The sequence below is a fragment of the Pseudozyma hubeiensis genome (genome assembly GCF_000403515.1).
Source record: "Pseudozyma hubeiensis SY62 DNA, scaffold: PHS23, whole genome shotgun sequence".
Lineage (NCBI taxonomy): Eukaryota > Fungi > Basidiomycota > Ustilaginomycetes > Ustilaginales > Ustilaginaceae > Pseudozyma > Pseudozyma hubeiensis.
In genome coordinates, this window is record NW_012133805.1 from 12,934 (window position 1) to 29,744 (window position 16,811).

Here is a 16,811-nt window from a genome sequence, read left to right on the forward strand (position 1 = left end):
TCCCCGCAATTTTAGCCAACTTCTTTCTCGCCATCGGAGGTGCGCATTTGCGGACCGAACCTGGCAACTCGCTTGCGTCCGAAGCGCACGGGTTGGCAGCCAGACAGCTGACATTCGTCGTTCGGCTAAGCACCGACACACACACAGCACGACAGATCGGTTAGCAAGCAAAAGAATCAGCGGGGACCCTTGTCTGATTGCAAAAGAAGTTGCGCTCCTCATCCGGCCGTAAGGGTAGCCAACGAGTAGTACCGTGGTGGGAAAGCCTGTTCGTCGATCCACAGCATACCTTCTCTCGACGTCATGTTCTCCAACACTGCTCTTGCGCGGTCTCGAGACCAACCTTTTGTTTTTGATCCGGAGACGAGGGTGTCTTCTGTGAGGAATGGTAGCGACGCTTCCGTTGATGCTGTGGTGGTGGTGGAGAGGAGCATGCCCAGTACGATCATTGTATCGGTGTCGAGTTCTCTCGGAACGCTTCTCACCATCTTCTGCCCTCCATCCCCTAACGAAAACACTTCATACCCGCATCCCAACGGTGCCAACATCTTGATGCTCCTTACAATATCGTCCTCCGTGATCTCCGCTGCTTTGCCTGCCGATGAACCCTTGTCATCTCCTGTCCTCAACCTCGTCACCCTGCGGATGAGATCATCCATACTCATCACTCCACCATTCTCCCCTCTCGTACTCACACACACATCGATGATCTGCACTCCCAACTCGAACGCCCAATCTCCCAGTCCCAACATGTCGCTCCACAACCCCGCCAGACCTCCGGAAGAACCGCGCGTGGACGAGGAGAGCGGGTCGACACCGATGCTGTAGCACATCTTTTGAAAGGCATGGCGAAATTCGGGGTTTTTGCGAATCTCGTTACGGTGTTGCGAGGAGAATTGGCGGAGGGCGGTGGAGAAGAGGTCGAGTTGGGAGCGAAGTTCGGAGAGCTGGGTGGCGGTGAGCGAGGCGGAGAGCGTGGAGTAGGCCGAGGCGGAGTGGATGGTGCGGTCGAGCGCGGCGATGCCGGGACCGCGACGCATGGTGGGAGGGGAGGAGGTGGAGATGTGTGTGATCGACGGCGGTGTTTGATGGTCGTAGGTCGCGAATGATGGTGAGTAGAGATAAAGTGTCTGTGCGGATACGATGGCGACTCCACATGAATTCTTGATCCGATTTCCGCAACCCAACGCGGCACTGAAATCTCGATGGACCCTGCACCACTTGTTGCTCACTCCTCCTTCCTCCCACCCCGCACGCTCCTCAAACATGCTCCCACCATGGTAGCAGGTTTCGCATCCGCCCCTATCACCAAAGCCATCATCATCACCACCTCCATCACAACCATCCTCTCCTCCCTCTTCCGCCTCACCCCCTACCTCCACCTCCAACTCCACCCGCACCTCTCCACGCATCACCAGTTCTACCGACTTGTGACGCAACACTTTGCCTTCACCAACTCGTCCGAACTGTTTCTGGCGCTGCTGCTGTTCTACCATGCCGGTGTGAAGGTAGAAAGGGTTTTCGGAAGTTACAGGTATGCGTCGTTTTTGGTTATGACGACGGCGATGTATACGGTGATGCAGGTGATGCTGCTCGGATTGGCTTCTGTGGTAGTCAAGGTAGGATTCGACGGGGAGAAGGAGTGGTGGTTGTCATCGGGGAGCACTCCTGCAGGTCCGTTCGGTCCGCTTTTTGCGATACTTTACCAGTACAGTCGAACCATCCCTCCACTCTACAACCTCAGGTTCGCCGATCTCACCCTCACAGACCAGCACATCTCAACCCACTCCCTCTCACTTCTCCTCGCCGTCTCCCGGCCTTGGTCCTCCACCTTTGCCGCACTTCTCGCCCTTTCCGTCTCGCACATCTACTCTTCAACTCGCTTGAAAGAATACCGCATCAACCCGAGGGTGTACCGCTCAGCATCATCGATTTTGACGCCGTGGGTGGGATCGACAAGGGTGCCGCAGAGATCGTGGAGGGTGGAATGGCCGGTAAGGAGGAGCAGAGAGGTGAGGCAGGCGAGGCTGGCGGACCAGAATGCGAGGGTGACGAACGTCGGCAGGCACAGCATAGGCATGAGTGGGGGGTTGACGAGTCTGCTCAGGAGAAGAGGTGCCGGGGACGCACCGCCAGCGACAACGACGACGACGAGGTTGGGGACGAGGACGAGGACGGGGTGGAACGATGTGCCTCCCACAGATGCCCGCGTTTCACCGTCATAGCAGCAACTCCATCTGTTATTCATCTCGACCTACATCTCAGGGACTAAATCCAAGCTTCTTCTGCATCCCTTCTTCCAATATCGTGCTAACGGTCGTCTCAAAATCTCCCCTTGGCACTGAGCATGTATGTGCGCAAACACGGTGTCTAATGCACCGATTTATCTACGCATTACACAACTGACGAGGACATCGCTTGAGCGCTCTTGGCGTAGTGGTAGCGCGTGTCTCTCCTACTCTCATCCGTAAGAACGATAACTCGTAGGATCTCTGTTGTTACAAGACGAGGTCGTGGGTTCGACCCCCACAGGGCGCTTTCTCTCTTTTTTTTCTTCCTTGAAGGAACTTACGCGAGGGAGATTTGGCGTAGATGGGCAGAGTACGTGACGCGCGAAACGGAGAAAAAGTGACAGGTGTTGGTCTTTTTTGGAGGATGGTGTTACGAGGTGTTGGTGTCGATGTGGGAGCACGATGAGGAGAGGGTTGACTCTCTGGTTGTCACTATCATCATCGTTGTCGACGGGGTATCGATCAGGATACTCTTCCTCTAGAACCGGCTCTTTCGCATAAAAGAATTCGCGACTTTCCCGTCTCGGACCCCCCTCCGTATCGCCTGCCTCCCATCCCACCCTTGCACCGCATCTCCTCACACCTTCCACTCTCCTCCTCGGAGCCTCGCACAACGATGTCGGAATCGCTCAAATCCTGGCTCTTTCCATTCTGCACCACCCATGCCACCCTCGCATCCACCCTCTCTCTCGACCTTCCCGACGTGCCCTTCCACCGGGGCAACCGGATCCAACTCCTCCACCTTCTCACCTTCCCCTCTTCATCCTCCACTGACGACATCTTTGCGCTGGTTGGCGATCGAACGCACTGCATAGCCGCACGCTTCTCCTCCACCTCGCTGCATCACTTCCACTCCACGCACTCTCTACCTTTTACCGCCCTAAAAGGTGCGCTGTTGACACTGACCAATGTACGGATTACGGTGGATCGCGTGCGCGTAGCGGCAGGTGCAGCAGGGGGAAAGGTGTATCAGGATGGACAGTGGGGGTTGGTATTGGATGTTCGAGGGTGGGAAGTTGTGGGTGGTATGGGAGAAGGGGTGTGGTTCGGGGGTGTGAGGTTGATTACTAGCGAGAATGGGGTTCCCAGGTCCGTATTAGGGAAAGAGGAGGAGAAGGGCGAGCAGGACAAGTTCCGCATCATGATCGGGTGGATGAAACGATGGATCCGGTACAAGGTGGCTGTAGATCGTGCTGAACAACATCGGCGAGGAAACTCCGGAACAGAGTTCGAGAAGCAAAAGGGCACGGGAGACTTTCCTACACCCGCACAAAGAGGTAGTCTGCTCACAACTCCTCCACCAAAAACACAGGCAGAAGGAAAAACACAGGAAGAAAGCCTCGAATCCATCCCCACCCAACCGAGCGAACTCGACAGCGCAGCTCATCTCTGGACAGACTTTGATCTGGATGCGGACCTCAACGTCGGGCAGGAAATCGCGCTGGATCAGTGGAGAGAAGTCTTACCCGACGGCACCGCCTCGCCCACCGTTGGAGAGGAGAACGTCGCAGAGCAGCCTTCGTCGCAACCGCACAGTCGGTCAGATGAGGACCCCGACGAATCCCGAATCTCCGACTACGAACGAGAAGCGAGGATGGGTAGGAGGCGGAAGAAGCGAGCTAGATCGACCACAGCGTCGGGGAATGGTGCGGTTGACGTTGTGGAAAAGCAGAGCGGGGTGGAGGATGAGGGTCAGACGAGGGTTGAGCGTGACCATGAGGAGAAGAAAGGAGCGGTTGATGTCATGCAGCAGGTAGAAGGTGAAGCGGTGTCAATACCAGTAACGACAGTACCATCACCGACACAGACGATGCCAGCAGCCTCATCGCTACCCATCACATCAACACCACCACAATCCACTCCAACACCACCTCAGAATACGACCCTCTCCACCCATCCACCACCGCCACCACCCTCCTCATCCTCATCCCGCACCTCCTCCACCACTGGGCTCAAACCTCCTCGCAAACGGAAAACCCGTCAAGCCGCGATAGCAGCTCTGTAAGTCACCACTCCCCCTTTTCTCCCTCCTCTCTTCTTCCTCACAATCCCAGAAACTGACCACCACCTTCTTCCCTCCAAAACAGAATGGCCCAGATCGTCGACTGAAACTTTGTCCGCTATCACTCTCACAACATACAGTGTTCTCACCACGTCAAGCCAGTCAGATCGTCATGTGGGAGAAGCAAAATGGGAAGAAATGATGATATTGTCTCGAGTGACAAAAGATTTTTGGGTGTGAGAGGAACGAACTCTCCGGGGCGAACAAAGACCCGCGGAAAGAGCAGCAGAATACACGGACAGTGATGGAAGGGATGGAAAAAGGGGAGAATGCAAATAGAGGGTTGGTTGTCGACCGCCGCTGTTTAACGGTAACGACGGAGCTGGAGGGTATCCCTCTTCCTGATCGTCGAGTTCTTTCCACCGCCCTGGGTCTTGTTGAACCTGTGACCCTTGCCCTGACCTCTGCTCTTCTTGCCCGTTGCGGTGAGACCCCTGCACTCGCGCCTCTTGTGGACAGCCTTGGCGATCCAGTTGATCCTAGGATCCCTCCTGACCGCCTTGTGCTGAGGGTCGACAGCGATCACCTCAAAGTACTTGTACACACCGTCCTGGTTGATCCAGTACGAGTTGAGGATGCGCAGGTTGCTGCACTTGCGTCCAACACGCTCCTCAGCCGTGGCGCGGAGCGAACGCTGGTACTTGAGGTGGTTGACACCCTGGCGAACGGGCTTGCCGTAGGTGGCACCCTTGGGAACGGGCTTCTTGCGGTTACCGCGACGAACGCGGATGCGGTACACGACGTAGCCCTGCTTGGACTTGTAGCCAAGACGGTGGGCCTTGTCGAGACGAGAGGGGCGCGAGGCTCGGTGGATCACGTTGAGCTGACGGTACTCCCAGCAGCTGTTGTGGTGTAAGAAAGCGGGATTGTGACGGATCGAAAGTCAGTATGGCTGAGATTTGGCGATGATGTTGGGTGACAGGTCGCGGGGAACAGGGTTTCGGTCGCTGGAGTAGCATGCTCTTTCGGAGTAGCAGCGTTCCCCGTCGAAGAAGAGTAGCAAACCGTCATAGACTGGGGGGCGTATCGATGACAGGGACCACGGTACAGATAGCAAGCGACTTGATCAGGAAGAACAAGCGCGAGCCGCCATCTGATGGGGTCTGGCTTGCATCACAGCGGGAAGCTGAACGTCGATAGTCACGGCGAGAGAGACAACAGGAAAACGGTGACAATATGCAAGAATGATGATGGGCAACAGCCAACAACCCCATTCTTGCGCATCATCTTCGAGTCTCGACGTCTCCTCAACATAACCGATCGACTTGCAGCACCCGTCGCGAGCGTACCTAGCCATGTCATCCGCACCTCCAGTCTCCAACGGCACTTTACATCTCCCATCTCGACGGACAACCACTGCTGATCGAGAACGCTACTCTCGCAAAACCTCGACTCCTTCTCCCGTATGTCGAGAATACTAACCGGACACGGAGCAGGAAGCGCAGGACATCGCTCTGCTTCTTCTTGTAGAGCTCCTCGACGTATTTGTAGGCACCCATCTGTTGGTCACAAGTCGAATAGAGAAAGAACGAAAAGAGAGTTAGCACGAGCTTTCAAGCAATCGTGAACGAAGAGGGACAAAGAAGGTCGACGCCTCGCGGCCCAAGACACCTTGGAGCGGTTCGCAGATCATATTCTTGCGGATATGAGGGATGCTACTACAACTCGAGGGTTGGGCAAACGAGGGTACTAGAACGTCCCCAGGGAAGAAACGCAGCCGGCGATGGTCGAGGTGTCGATGTGTGGTGTTGTGTGGTGGTGATGCTGATGCCATGAGAAGTCTGTGGTTGCTATGCGTCCATTGCGCTCCAAATTTGTATTTGCATGGCGTCCTTTACAGTGTACGCTGGTTGGTGTGGTGAACGTGTGCGTGTGCGTGTGCGTGTGCGTGTGCGTGTGCGTGTGCGTATGCGTGTGCGTGTGCGTGTGTGGGCTGGCTGCGTTTCTGCTGGATATGATCTGACTCTTTGTTGTTGTTGCTGGAGTCCTTACCTTGTATGATTCTTGATGACGAAGGTCGTAGGGTGTCGAGAAGGTAGGAGGGCCTGACGGCGACGACGAAAGCAACAACTCGATTCGGCTCGCTCTCGCTGCGCTGCTGCTGCTGACACTCAAAGCCAGCCAGCCACGCAGCAGCTCAACTTGGCCCAACTCGACGCTTCTGCTGCTAACAATTCTTGCCGCCAGAATTTCGACAATTGACCCTCTCGCTGCTCTCACCGCTCTCGAGTGGGCAGCGCCAGAACGAGTGAATGCGAAAGTTTCGTGGCTCTGAACCAGTCACTCTCGAAAATACAGTTTGTTGCACGTGACTTTTCTTCCCTCGGAGCCGGCCATCTTCCTGCGACGTCGAATTCGACTCCAAAGCAGGGCAGGCACACCGAACTCGAATCTTATTTTTCTTCTCAATGTTAGTTTGATTGGGATTGCAGCAGCGGGCCAAATGAGAAGGAACTCGCTCAGAAAAGGCAGCGCAGAACGACAGTACGGCAGAGAGGCGCTCGAGGGAGAGCCAACGCCCCGCCTAGTCGAAAACGTCTGCTCGCCAACCTCCTTCCTGATCACCAAGCCCTGAAGCATCCGCCTCAAGTTTCTCCAAGATGGTGAGTACAAACAGCATGTTCAGCGATGGACGACGACACCGACGACAGCCATGGCAGCATTTGGATCAGCAAAGCATCAGCGATCGCAACACAGCATTGGTAGCAACACCAACAATGTAGAGGTGGCAGGAAGCATCATGGAAAGCAGCAGAATTGTGATCAGACGATAGCTTGCTACTAGGGATTATCGTCAATGTCGTCGTCCTTATCGCCAAACTTTTCGTCAGATCATCACGATGACTTACCATTCCGAACTCGACTCCACCATCCTCCCACCAACAGCCGTTCGTCAAGCAAGTCAAGTCCAGCTCCTACTTCTCCCGTTACCAGGTCAAGTACCGTCGTCGACGAGAGGGTCGTACCGACTACTACGCCCGCAAGCGTCTCGTTTCGCAGGCCAAGAACAAGTACAACGCTCCCAAGTACCGTCTCGTTGTGCGATTCTCCAACCGCTACGTCACCTGCCAGATCGTCCACGCCAAGATCGTCGGTGACTTTGTCCTCACCCAGGCTTCCTCCAAGGAGCTCCCCCGCTACGGTGTCAAGACTGGTCTTGCCAACTGGACCGCTGCTTACGCCACTGGTCTCCTCGTCGCCCGTCGTGCTCTCGCCATCCTCGGTCTCGATGAGAAGTACGAGGGTGTTACCGAACCCGATGGTGAGATGACCGAAGTCGAGCCTCTCGGTGACGACGAACCCCGCCCCTTCAAGTGCTTCCTCGACGTCGGTCTCAAGCGCACCTCGACCGGTTCCCGTGTCTTCGGTGCCCTCAAGGGTGCCTCTGACGGAGGAATCTTCATCCCCCACTCCGAAAAGCGTTTCCCCGGTTACGACCCCGAAGCCAAGGAACTCGACGCCGACCTCCTCAAGTCCTACATCTTCGGTGGCCACGTCGCCGAATACATGGAGTCCCTCGAAGAGGAAGACGACGAGCGATTCAAGAAGCAATTCTCCACCGCTCTCGAACAGGAGATCGGTTCGGAAGACCTCGAAGACATGTGGACTGAGGCTTTCGAGAAGATCCGCGAAGACCCTAGCTTCACCCCCTCGGACAAGTCTGGCAAGGACTGGGCTGCCGAGAGCAAGAAGTACAAGGCTACCAAGTTGACCTACCAGCAGAGGAAGAGCAAGATCAACGAACAGATCAGCGCTTTCAAGGCCGGTGCCGGTCTCTAAGCAGCGCTCGAGCATCGCTTGGTCGCGCGGCGGATCTTCTTCTTGGCTTCACATCATCCTTTTTCCTCTTCTCATGCATTTTCTTGTATCACACACCCAAAATTTGTCAAGAGCTTCACGTTGTCTACGCATAGTAGTCTCCCAACGTTGTCTCTTTATCTTTTGCATCTTCCGCAATACCATGATGTCTTCTCTTTCTCAGGAGAAAGACCATCCTTGTACCATCCATCTCATTGCCTGTTCAAGTGTATCGTCATAGAGATTGTGCAACTCCCGAACAAAATCTCACATGCACTGTGCTCGTTAGCACACCTTCCTACTGCATCACTTTCTGCTCAAGACAGTCAGACCGCCACGATCGAACGTCAACTCTCATCACAGACTCAAAAACACAGACTCTCTCGTTCGACAAAGACTTAGGATGCAATGCTCGTGAATTGAGATTCGGTTTTTTGGTGGGGGTGAAGGATCATCGTTCAAGATGAACCCGGTGGAAAAGTACATGTTGTTCCTGTCGCAAGCTTCGAAACATGCGGACCAGAGTTGATGCGGCACGGAGACGGAAGTTGTAGACCAGTCTTGTGATCGCGCGCGAGAATGTGTGTGTATGTATGTGTGAAGTATGAAAGGAGGGATTGATCGGGAGTCGAGACGTTTATCGGATGGGCAAGAAACGGTCGACGGTGGCACCCTTACCCTTAGCACCGTGACGGGTGGGGATGTAGGTCATGGCGAACTCGCCAAGGTAGTGACCGACCATCTCGGGCTTGATCTCGGTGTTGACGAAGAAGCGACCGGTGTAGATGCCGATCATGGAGCCAATCATCTCGGGCACGACGATCATGTCACGCAGGTGGGTCTTGACGGTGGCGGGCTTCTCGTTGGGGAGAGCCTCGGCCTTGGCCTTGCGGAGACGCTTGATGAGACCCATAGGCTTGCGCTTGAGACCGCGCTGGAACTTTCTGCGGGCACGGGCGTGGACGACCTGCATGAAGTCCTCGTTGGTCATGTCGAGCAGAGCATCGAGCTCTACACCACGGTAGGTGAACTTGCGGAAAGTTCGCTTTCGCTTGAGCTCGGCGGCGGCGGCGGCGTCGTAGTCATCCCTGAAGAGGAGAGATAGGCATAGCAGGATATCATGATGGCAACAAGGTCAGATGGCGGTTCTTTTGGCTAGCTGGAACGCAACAAGAAGCTTCTGGATGTCGACGAAGGAAACGCGACCTGTCGGCTATGATAGGTGAATGCTAATGGCAGACGTATGATGGCGTAGGGGCTGGAGTTGCGGTCAAACGAATCACAATTGGCGTGTGTTCAACGCTGCGAATTAATCAATGTAGAAGTACCGTAAGGCAAGCAGAATCACCGGTCGATCTGCGCTCCCCATCGGTTCGGCCTGCTTCCACTGCCGTATCATGTGTCTAATTTCGAGTAGACCTCTGCGGGGCTATGTGGTACTTCGAGTCCAATTTCTACATCCTCTAGTGCGGAGGATTGCGGCGAATGCGTGCGACGCTACTGAACCTGCGAGACAGCCATGCGGTCGCACTCGACGTCCAGAGGAGTCGATTGAAGACGAGCGGATCGGCTAGAAAGATGATGTGTGCTGTAGATACGTCCCAATGCGTGTATAGTTGTCGATGGTTGGATGCTCTGATAGGCGCTGGTCGTGTGCAGTGATGTGGTGTGCGTGTGTGTCGATGTCGAATCCAGAAGCGTGCATGCTACGAGCAAGAGGTGTCTACTTACATGTTGGGCAATCTTGATGGTGAGGAGAGAGAAGGTTGAGTGACGGCGAGCGCGACTTGGACATGGGCTCTCTCCAAGCCAGCCTGCGCGCTGCCTCCTCACTCGAGAAAATCCAAGGCAGCAGGCGGGCATACTTGCGCTCGCGCGCCGTCTCTCACTCTGGAACAGGCTAGCGACAGGCAGCGCAACTCTTCCAGCAGCCGACGAAAGGCCATCCTTGACTGACGACTGACTGCCCACTGCCGCTCGAAAATCACACACTTTGGCTCACTGTCCCAACCCAGAGACGGTCAAGGCAGCAGACCAGCCAAAGAGTAGCTCGCCCCCCAGAAAAATTCTGCGCCAAAACAGGCCGTCGCTCTGTGCTGCCCTGAAAATTTTGTACCTTTTCGACAGTTTGGCGGCAGTTCTCTCGAAAATTCCCACGCTTACCCGTCGGTGATTTTCCAACTTGGTCCCTTGCCGTTGCCAACAAAAATGTCGGAGCCGAGTTCACCTCACTCGCCTGCCAGAATGGGAAATTTGAGTGCCTGCAGAGCAGCAGCTCGTCAGCCGCGAAAGTCGAAATCTGAGCTGCGGCGAGGCAGCAATTTCAGTAAAGCTGGGCGGGCGAGCGAGCGAACAGCTCGAGAATGTCAAGTTGGCCGTCTTGAGCAACTTTCAGCTTTCGACCTCCACGACACTTTTACTCAAAGTACCTAGGTAAGTCCTTCCAACCATGATGGCTAGTCGACAGCAGCAATGATAGCAGCATCGCATCACGGGCCAACGTATGGCATCGACATCAGCAGCTTGTGGATACATCGAGGATACGGTTGCGGCAAGGTCCGCGCGGAAGAAGTCAAGTAGGATCGTAGACATGGTCTGCTCATTCAAAATCATCCGGCAGCTGGGAAAGAGGTCCTCGAACGCGACCGGCGGAAGTTCGATCAGCACGTAGGACGTAGCGGGCATGATACGTAGGAGAATAGACGACAACGGCTCACGATTCGACTAATGTTACTGGACCTGTTGTGCCTGGTATCATTGCTGCTTTCGACTCGTCCAGACCCTCCATCTGCAACACCCATCTCAGCACCGTATACTTACCATCCTTGGTCGTTGTCTTTTGGGGAATTCCACTTGGTGTCCGGACTCTCAAACAGCCCACAAGTCTTCCTATCTTGGATCAAAGCCCTTTAGCGGATTTGCGGCCGGCACTTTTTTCCCCTTTCCAACAACCAATTTCCTTTCAAAGACAAAATGAAGCACATCGCAGCCTACCTTTTGCTCACCCTCGGTGGTAAGGAGTCTCCCTCCGCCGCTGACATCAAGGCTCTCCTCGAGACCGTCGGTATCGAGGCCGAGTCGGAGCGTCTCGACAAGCTCATCGAGGAGCTCAACGGCAAGGACATCAACACCCTCATTGCTGAGGGTCAGGAGAAGCTCGCCTCGGTTCCCTCGGGTGGTGCTGCCCCTGCTGCCGGTGCTGCTGCCGGTGGCGCCGCCCCCGCCGCTGGTGGTGCCGCCAAGGAGGAGGAGAAGAAGGAGGAGGAGAAGGAGGAGTCCGATGACGACATGGGCTTCGGTCTCTTCGACTAAGCGTTTTCGCTTCCCTCGTCCTTTCTTCCTTTTCAACCCAAAATTCTTGCTCTCCGAGGCTGTAGCGACGACCTTCCCTTAGTGAGTAGGAGATCTTGCTTAGGTCTTCGGATGTAGTAGCTCACCTGCAAGAAAAAAGGACACCGATTCCAACCCCTCTCTTGTGTATCAGAACATCATTTTGTACAAACTTTCTCCACATCTGATTGCAATGATTTCGTAGGAGTAGCCGCTTGGTCGGTCTTTTTTTCATTCCTGCACACCTCTTCTTTTGTGTGATGTGTGGTCGTGGCGTGGGCGAGCATTGGAGGATCGATTCGCATTTGACGTAATGCTTGTTGAGACGCGCTGCGTGGGGAGCTTGGTGTTTGTGGTAGCCGGCGCATTGTCGTCGACACTTGTGCATTCGCGCGAAGAATGAACGCTGAACGAAGAGCGGAAGGTCGAACTCGCACTTGTACTCCGCGTCGTACGACCAATTGAGCTGGCCAGCGAGCATTCCATTCTGACTGCTTCGGAGCGTCCAAGTGCAAACCGGACGATCGTTTCATGTCAAAGGCTGTGATCGTGACCAGTCTGTAGCACTGACAAAGACATGTCATTTCTCCGAATGGCTAGACAAGACGCTCCCCAACGTGTCACGCCGGCTCAAACTGGCGCAATTCGCAGCCCTTCCTCACACACACCGTCCACCTATCCTTCTCCACACCCCACACACACCGTCACACACAAAACCCACAAACCTCGCAAAAGAAAGCACAACAAAGAAATATATGACTACCGCCAGTCACGCCTACAAACGTCAATGGGTCGAGGAAGGAGGATTGTACGTGAGCTTCCTGCTCTTGACACCGGCCCACTTGAACCTCTTGACCCAGATGGACAACGCGGTCAACGAGCTCAAGATGATCACAGCCTGCATGCCCATCTTCTTCCTCGTGTCGTGCTCCGGCTCGGCGCAGAAGTGCAGGAAGGTGACCACATCCTTAGCCATCTGCGAAGTGGTAGCAGGGGTGCCGTCTTCGTAGTCGACCAAACCGTCGTAGAGCACACGGGCCATGGCGATCTGAGTTCCGGGGAAGTACGAGTTGTAGTTCAAACCGTCCTGGACCTTGACACCTGCGGGAGGGTCGGTGTAACCGGTGAGGAGGGCGAAGATGTAGTCGGCACCGCCGTGACGTGCCTTGACCATCAAGCTGAGATCGGGGGGCAGCGCACCGGCGTTGGCAGCTCGGGCAGCCTCGTCATTGGCGTAAGGTCGGGGCATGTAGTCGGCGAGCTTACCGGGACGCTGGAACATTGCACCCTCGTCATCCGGACCGTCCTCGTACTCGACCTCCTCCGACATGGCCTTGACCTCATCGACAGTGTGCGACTGTCCGACGAGGTTGCGCCAAGCGATGCGGTCGAGAGAGTGGCACGACGAGCACACCTCGCGGTACACCTGGTATCCACGTCGGATCGAGGCGTGGTCGAAGGTGTCAAAGGCACCCGAGTGCGACCAGGGGTACTTGGGTGGGTGGAGACCCTCATCGGCCATGTTGGCGCTGGCGGTGTCCAAGAAGGGAAGCGTGCCATAGAGGTGGTTGTACCATGCGACCGAACCGGCAGCGGCAGCGGTGGCGGCGATGGCCGAGGTTCGCGAGGTCACGAACGACTGCGAAGCGTTGGCGCCAGCCTGGGTCGAAGCATTTCGGACCTGGAGAGGCAAACGAGAGGAGGGACGAAAGAAGTCAGTACGGGTGTTGATTTGATATGATGTTGAATGCTTCCGCCACGCCAATGAGCCACGCAATGTCGAATGTGTCTAAGCGCCGATTCCGGGCGATCTGCTGAATGGGCATTGACTGTTGAACCCCAATTGATGGAGTGAGACGTGCTAGAGGTGCGTTGATGACCTCTGGATTCATGCAAGGCGTGACAGTCGCCGTTGATACCCGTGCAAACGTCTGACGAAGGCCATCGGCGATGTCGTTAGGATGAACGATGTCCAGCATCGATAGCCAGGTGTGGCGCAGACGTTGATGCAGGTGAATCTGAGGGCTGCGCTCTGGCGATGTGAACGAAGTCTCCATTTGTCACGATCAGTTGATGCAATGACACTGAGATGGAGGCTGATGTCGCAGTGGTCTTCTGAGCCTTTCCAATTCCGCTGAGCTTGCGCTGACATCCCTCTCCATCCTCTTTTTGACCCGATCATGTTCCAATCCTTGGCAGTGGTGTTGTGTAGACAGATTGACTTGTCCAAAGGCGTGGCAAGACGTGGCGCGTTTGCATCAAAGTGAGATACCTACCGAGGCAGCCGAGCCGTTGACGGCGGCGCGGAAAGCGGTTCGAGCGCTGTTGAACAAGTTGGCCATGGTTGGCGAAAGTGTTCCGAACAGGAAAAGGTGAGGATGAGGATGTAGGGATGGTGGTGACGGGTCAGATGGATTCAGAAGATTGAGTGTGCAATCGCACTCGCGCTCTCTGGCTCTCTGGCTTGCCTCTCCAAGTTCTTGCTTGCTGGTCGCAGTGTGTGTGATTGTGATCGACCCTTGAATTCCTCACACTCTGTCTTTCATCGCGCTCTGCTGCCGTGTTCAATTTCGAGTCGGGGCATATTGACAAGTGGCTGCAGAGCGCACAATTTCCATTCCGAGAGCTGTCTGCGTCTCTCTCACTCGCTCGTCTCGTCGTTCCGGTTCATCTCTCGAGCGGGAATTTTCGCTTCGCACTGGTCGCTGCGCTGCGCTGCCATGCCTTTGATTTGAAATAACTCTCCCACAACATTGTGCCCATCTGCAACCGTGTTTTTCTTCTTGAATTTCATCTCACTGCACACCTAGCGCATCCGCACATTTCAACCAAGCCATCTTCAATTTCGGGAACTCCAGCTTCCCAATTCAATTTCTCAACGTCGCGCTCTGCAGTTGCCTATTTGTAATCCCTCAAAATCTCACCCTTTGACGCGCTCCGCTTAGCCAATCAGGGTCTCTCGAATTCACCCGAAAGGCACTGGTGTCTGCTCACTCGCACGACTAGACACTCTCCCACTCACTCCGCCGTATAAGGCAACAGCATCCCTTTTGCTCGTTGCCTGACCATGAACACAGACCTACATTGAGACATCTTGGTACAATGACCGACTTTTGACGGATACAGAGAGAGAACACGATGAGATCGTAGGTCTTGCGAATGGAACACGTCGACAGTCTGTGCGGACCGAATAGGAACCTGCTTCACCGCCTCACTCTGCTGCGTAGCGAGGCGTCAACACAATTTCGGCCACCTTGCGACTCAGCGCGGGTCCGATCTTCTTCCGCTGATCCATACTCTCTGTAAGCGTGGACAGCATCGTCTCGACCTCGTTCGCATCCTCGCCCAACTCCTCGTACGCGTCCGTGAGCTCTCGTAGCGTGCTGTACATGGTGAGCACCTCGCGCACCTTTTCCGCGCTCATCCCTTTGATGCACAGCAGCATCTTGCCAAAGATCTCCTTGGACGTCAGCCCACCGCTCTTGCTGTTGAGCGCCTGAAACGCCTCGAACGATGTCAGGATCGAGGCCGTGGGAGATTTGCGCTGCAGCTCCTCCCGAGTATCCAAGAAGCTCGAGCGGGAGATGACGGCGCTGGGTATCACCGACAAATCCTGACCTTCGTAGATCTTGCGTACCATGCCGTCCATCGATGCCAGATAGTCGATGCTCGCCGTGAGTCCAGATGTGCGCTCGACAAAGAAGCCGTCCACCACTTGCGAGCTGCTCAGCGCAGTCTGGATCTGCGGTCCAAACTTGCGCATCTGATTTTCCACGTCGTAGTCTTCGATCAAGTAGAGCACCCTGGACAATCCAGACGACGACAGTCGAAACTTTTGATCCCTCCATCTGCCGTCCAGGATCGAGCTGGTGAGATCGTCGAGCCTCTTGCGCTCCACGATGTGATCCAGCACCACCTCGTCGGCTTCCAGGCCCGTTGGCTGCTTTCGACGTGCGATCCAGACTGCATCGCCCACCTCGAGCGCCCTCGTCTCCGTGTCAACGCCGCGTTCGAGAAGCAGCGTTGCGATGGGCTCCTTCTCCTGACGCCTTCCCGCTCGATGTCGCTCACGATTGTCGACGACCAGATGGATCGTGTAGCTACCCGCCGCAAGCACCTCTGGTTCGAACGTCGATACACGCGCCTGCAGCGCCTCTTCCTGTTCGCCGTCTGACCACTCGTCAGCGAGCTCCGCATCATCGTCGTAATCTCCAGCATCATCAGCTGTTGTTACTGCTGCAGAGTGCTCTACACCTGCGTCTCTGGCTAGAGTCTCTGCTATCGCCGACCCTTCGTCACTGAGAGCGTACCTTGCCGGATTCCCCGATTGAAGTACGTATCCCTTGGCGATGAGCGTCTTGATACTCGTCCAGCCTGTGTAGAACGACCGGGAGCCGCCCGCACCTCCCGACGTGCCATACTGGCTCGAGAGTGGAACCGCAGCCGAGGATCGAGACGATGAGCTTCCCACTTCGTACTCAGTGTCTGAATAGGGCTTCGCCGCGTTGATGAGCTGCGTCTTCGAGACCCTCTCCTGCCGTGTTGAGCTGCTGGCTCTCGTTGTGATGAATAGCCCGACGAGCAGGCCGTAGGCGCCGGATCGATGCTGTGGCACGTAGGCTCTCTTTTTGGTCGGACGTTCCGCTGCTCCTGTCTGCTTCCTCTTGGCCGCAGCGCTCGACTCCTGTTCAGGTCCGACAGCATCTGTGTTCTCAATAGTCTGCTTCGAGGAGGACGCTTGACGAACGGGTCGCTCCGGCATAGTGCGACCGTTGTCTTGGCACCACTTCTGCAACTCTTGCTCGAGCTTGTTTGCGATCGTCGGGCCGATGCCCGCAAGCTGAGTCGTCTGGCATGGATGCTGGAACTCGATCGGACATACTGCCAGCGATTGATGCGCCTTTCGATAGGTGCGCGCCACCTTGGACCCCTTTGCCTGCGCTTCTTCGGTCCAGGCTGCGAGGAAGGTGAGCCAGAGGGTGTTGCCGCCGGCTGAGCTGTTGGTCTCGTCGCTCATATTGCCGTCGAATGAGCGACGTGCGCGCAGACTTCAAGGGGAGCTTCGGCAGTGCCCGATGATGCAGCACGTGCCGATGCACACAGCCATCGGATGTGGACAGTGAACGCAGTTGCGTGGTGTTGATCGATGGGATGATGGAGGCTGCACCTTGGGCGACTCAGCCTTAGCCCAACGCTAGATTTGCAAACACGCGGCTGTCGTGTGGAGTACAACACTCACAAAAAGGAAGGTGACACGCGGCGAATCGCGCTGCAGTGCGCAGCCGTCACAATGTCTCGGTCGGCGACACGCTCCAGCAGCATTATTGGACC

At 55.6% G+C, this 16,811-nt stretch overlaps 9 protein-coding genes and 1 non-coding gene across 10 annotated transcripts; 5 read left to right on the top strand and 5 right to left on the bottom strand.

Annotated features, from left to right (window-relative positions):
• Positions 1-218: 218 nt before the first annotated feature.
• Positions 219-1,496, bottom strand: PHSY_002343 (hypothetical protein; the record flags this gene model as incomplete). The annotated part of the gene is made up of 1 exon (XM_012332967.1): positions 219-1,496. The coding sequence occupies one exon, from the start codon at positions 1,494-1,496 to the stop codon at positions 219-221; it is 1,278 nt and encodes a 425-aa protein (XP_012188357.1).
• Positions 1,497-1,565: 69 nt separating this feature from the next.
• PHSY_002344 (hypothetical protein) lies at positions 1,566-2,272 on the top strand (the record flags this gene model as incomplete). The annotated part of the gene is made up of 2 exons (XM_012332968.1): positions 1,566-1,744; positions 1,924-2,272. The coding sequence occupies 2 exons, from the start codon at positions 1,566-1,568 to the stop codon at positions 2,270-2,272; spliced, it is 528 nt and encodes a 175-aa protein (XP_012188358.1).
• A 150-nt stretch (positions 2,273-2,422) lies between these two features.
• On the top strand, positions 2,423-2,538 carry PHSY_007600. Its single transcript has one exon. It is a non-coding gene; the product is annotated as a tRNA-Arg (tRNA).
• A 369-nt stretch (positions 2,539-2,907) lies between these two features.
• Positions 2,908-4,296, top strand: PHSY_002345 (hypothetical protein; the record flags this gene model as incomplete). Its single annotated transcript, XM_012332969.1, has 1 exon — positions 2,908-4,296. One exon carries the CDS (start codon positions 2,908-2,910, stop codon positions 4,294-4,296), a length of 1,389 nt encoding a protein of 462 aa, XP_012188359.1.
• Positions 4,297-4,657: 361 nt separating this feature from the next.
• PHSY_002346 (60S ribosomal protein) lies at positions 4,658-5,852 on the bottom strand (the record flags this gene model as incomplete). Its single annotated transcript, XM_012332970.1, has 2 exons — positions 4,658-5,195; positions 5,776-5,852. The coding sequence occupies 2 exons, from the start codon at positions 5,850-5,852 to the stop codon at positions 4,658-4,660; spliced, it is 615 nt and encodes a 204-aa protein (XP_012188360.1).
• A 1,101-nt stretch (positions 5,853-6,953) lies between these two features.
• PHSY_002347 (60S ribosomal protein) lies at positions 6,954-8,132 on the top strand (the record flags this gene model as incomplete). Its single annotated transcript, XM_012332971.1, has 2 exons — positions 6,954-6,956; positions 7,239-8,132. 2 exons carry the CDS (start codon positions 6,954-6,956, stop codon positions 8,130-8,132), a joined length of 897 nt encoding a protein of 298 aa, XP_012188361.1.
• A 655-nt stretch (positions 8,133-8,787) lies between these two features.
• Positions 8,788-10,835, bottom strand: PHSY_002348 (hypothetical protein; the record flags this gene model as incomplete). The annotated part of the gene is made up of 2 exons (XM_012332972.1): positions 8,788-9,238; positions 10,684-10,835. 2 exons carry the CDS (start codon positions 10,833-10,835, stop codon positions 8,788-8,790), a joined length of 603 nt encoding a protein of 200 aa, XP_012188362.1.
• Positions 10,836-11,123: 288 nt separating this feature from the next.
• On the top strand, positions 11,124-11,462 carry PHSY_002349 (cytosolic ribosomal acidic protein; the record flags this gene model as incomplete). Its single annotated transcript, XM_012332973.1, has 1 exon — positions 11,124-11,462. The coding sequence occupies one exon, from the start codon at positions 11,124-11,126 to the stop codon at positions 11,460-11,462; it is 339 nt and encodes a 112-aa protein (XP_012188363.1).
• An 802-nt stretch (positions 11,463-12,264) lies between these two features.
• On the bottom strand, positions 12,265-13,537 carry PHSY_002350 (hypothetical protein; the record flags this gene model as incomplete). Its single annotated transcript, XM_012332974.1, has 2 exons — positions 12,265-13,161; positions 13,400-13,537. The coding sequence occupies 2 exons, from the start codon at positions 13,535-13,537 to the stop codon at positions 12,265-12,267; spliced, it is 1,035 nt and encodes a 344-aa protein (XP_012188364.1).
• A 1,154-nt stretch (positions 13,538-14,691) lies between these two features.
• Positions 14,692-16,497, bottom strand: PHSY_002351 (nuclease; the record flags this gene model as incomplete). The annotated part of the gene is made up of 1 exon (XM_012332975.1): positions 14,692-16,497. One exon carries the CDS (start codon positions 16,495-16,497, stop codon positions 14,692-14,694), a length of 1,806 nt encoding a protein of 601 aa, XP_012188365.1.
• Positions 16,498-16,811: the final 314 nt, after the last annotated feature.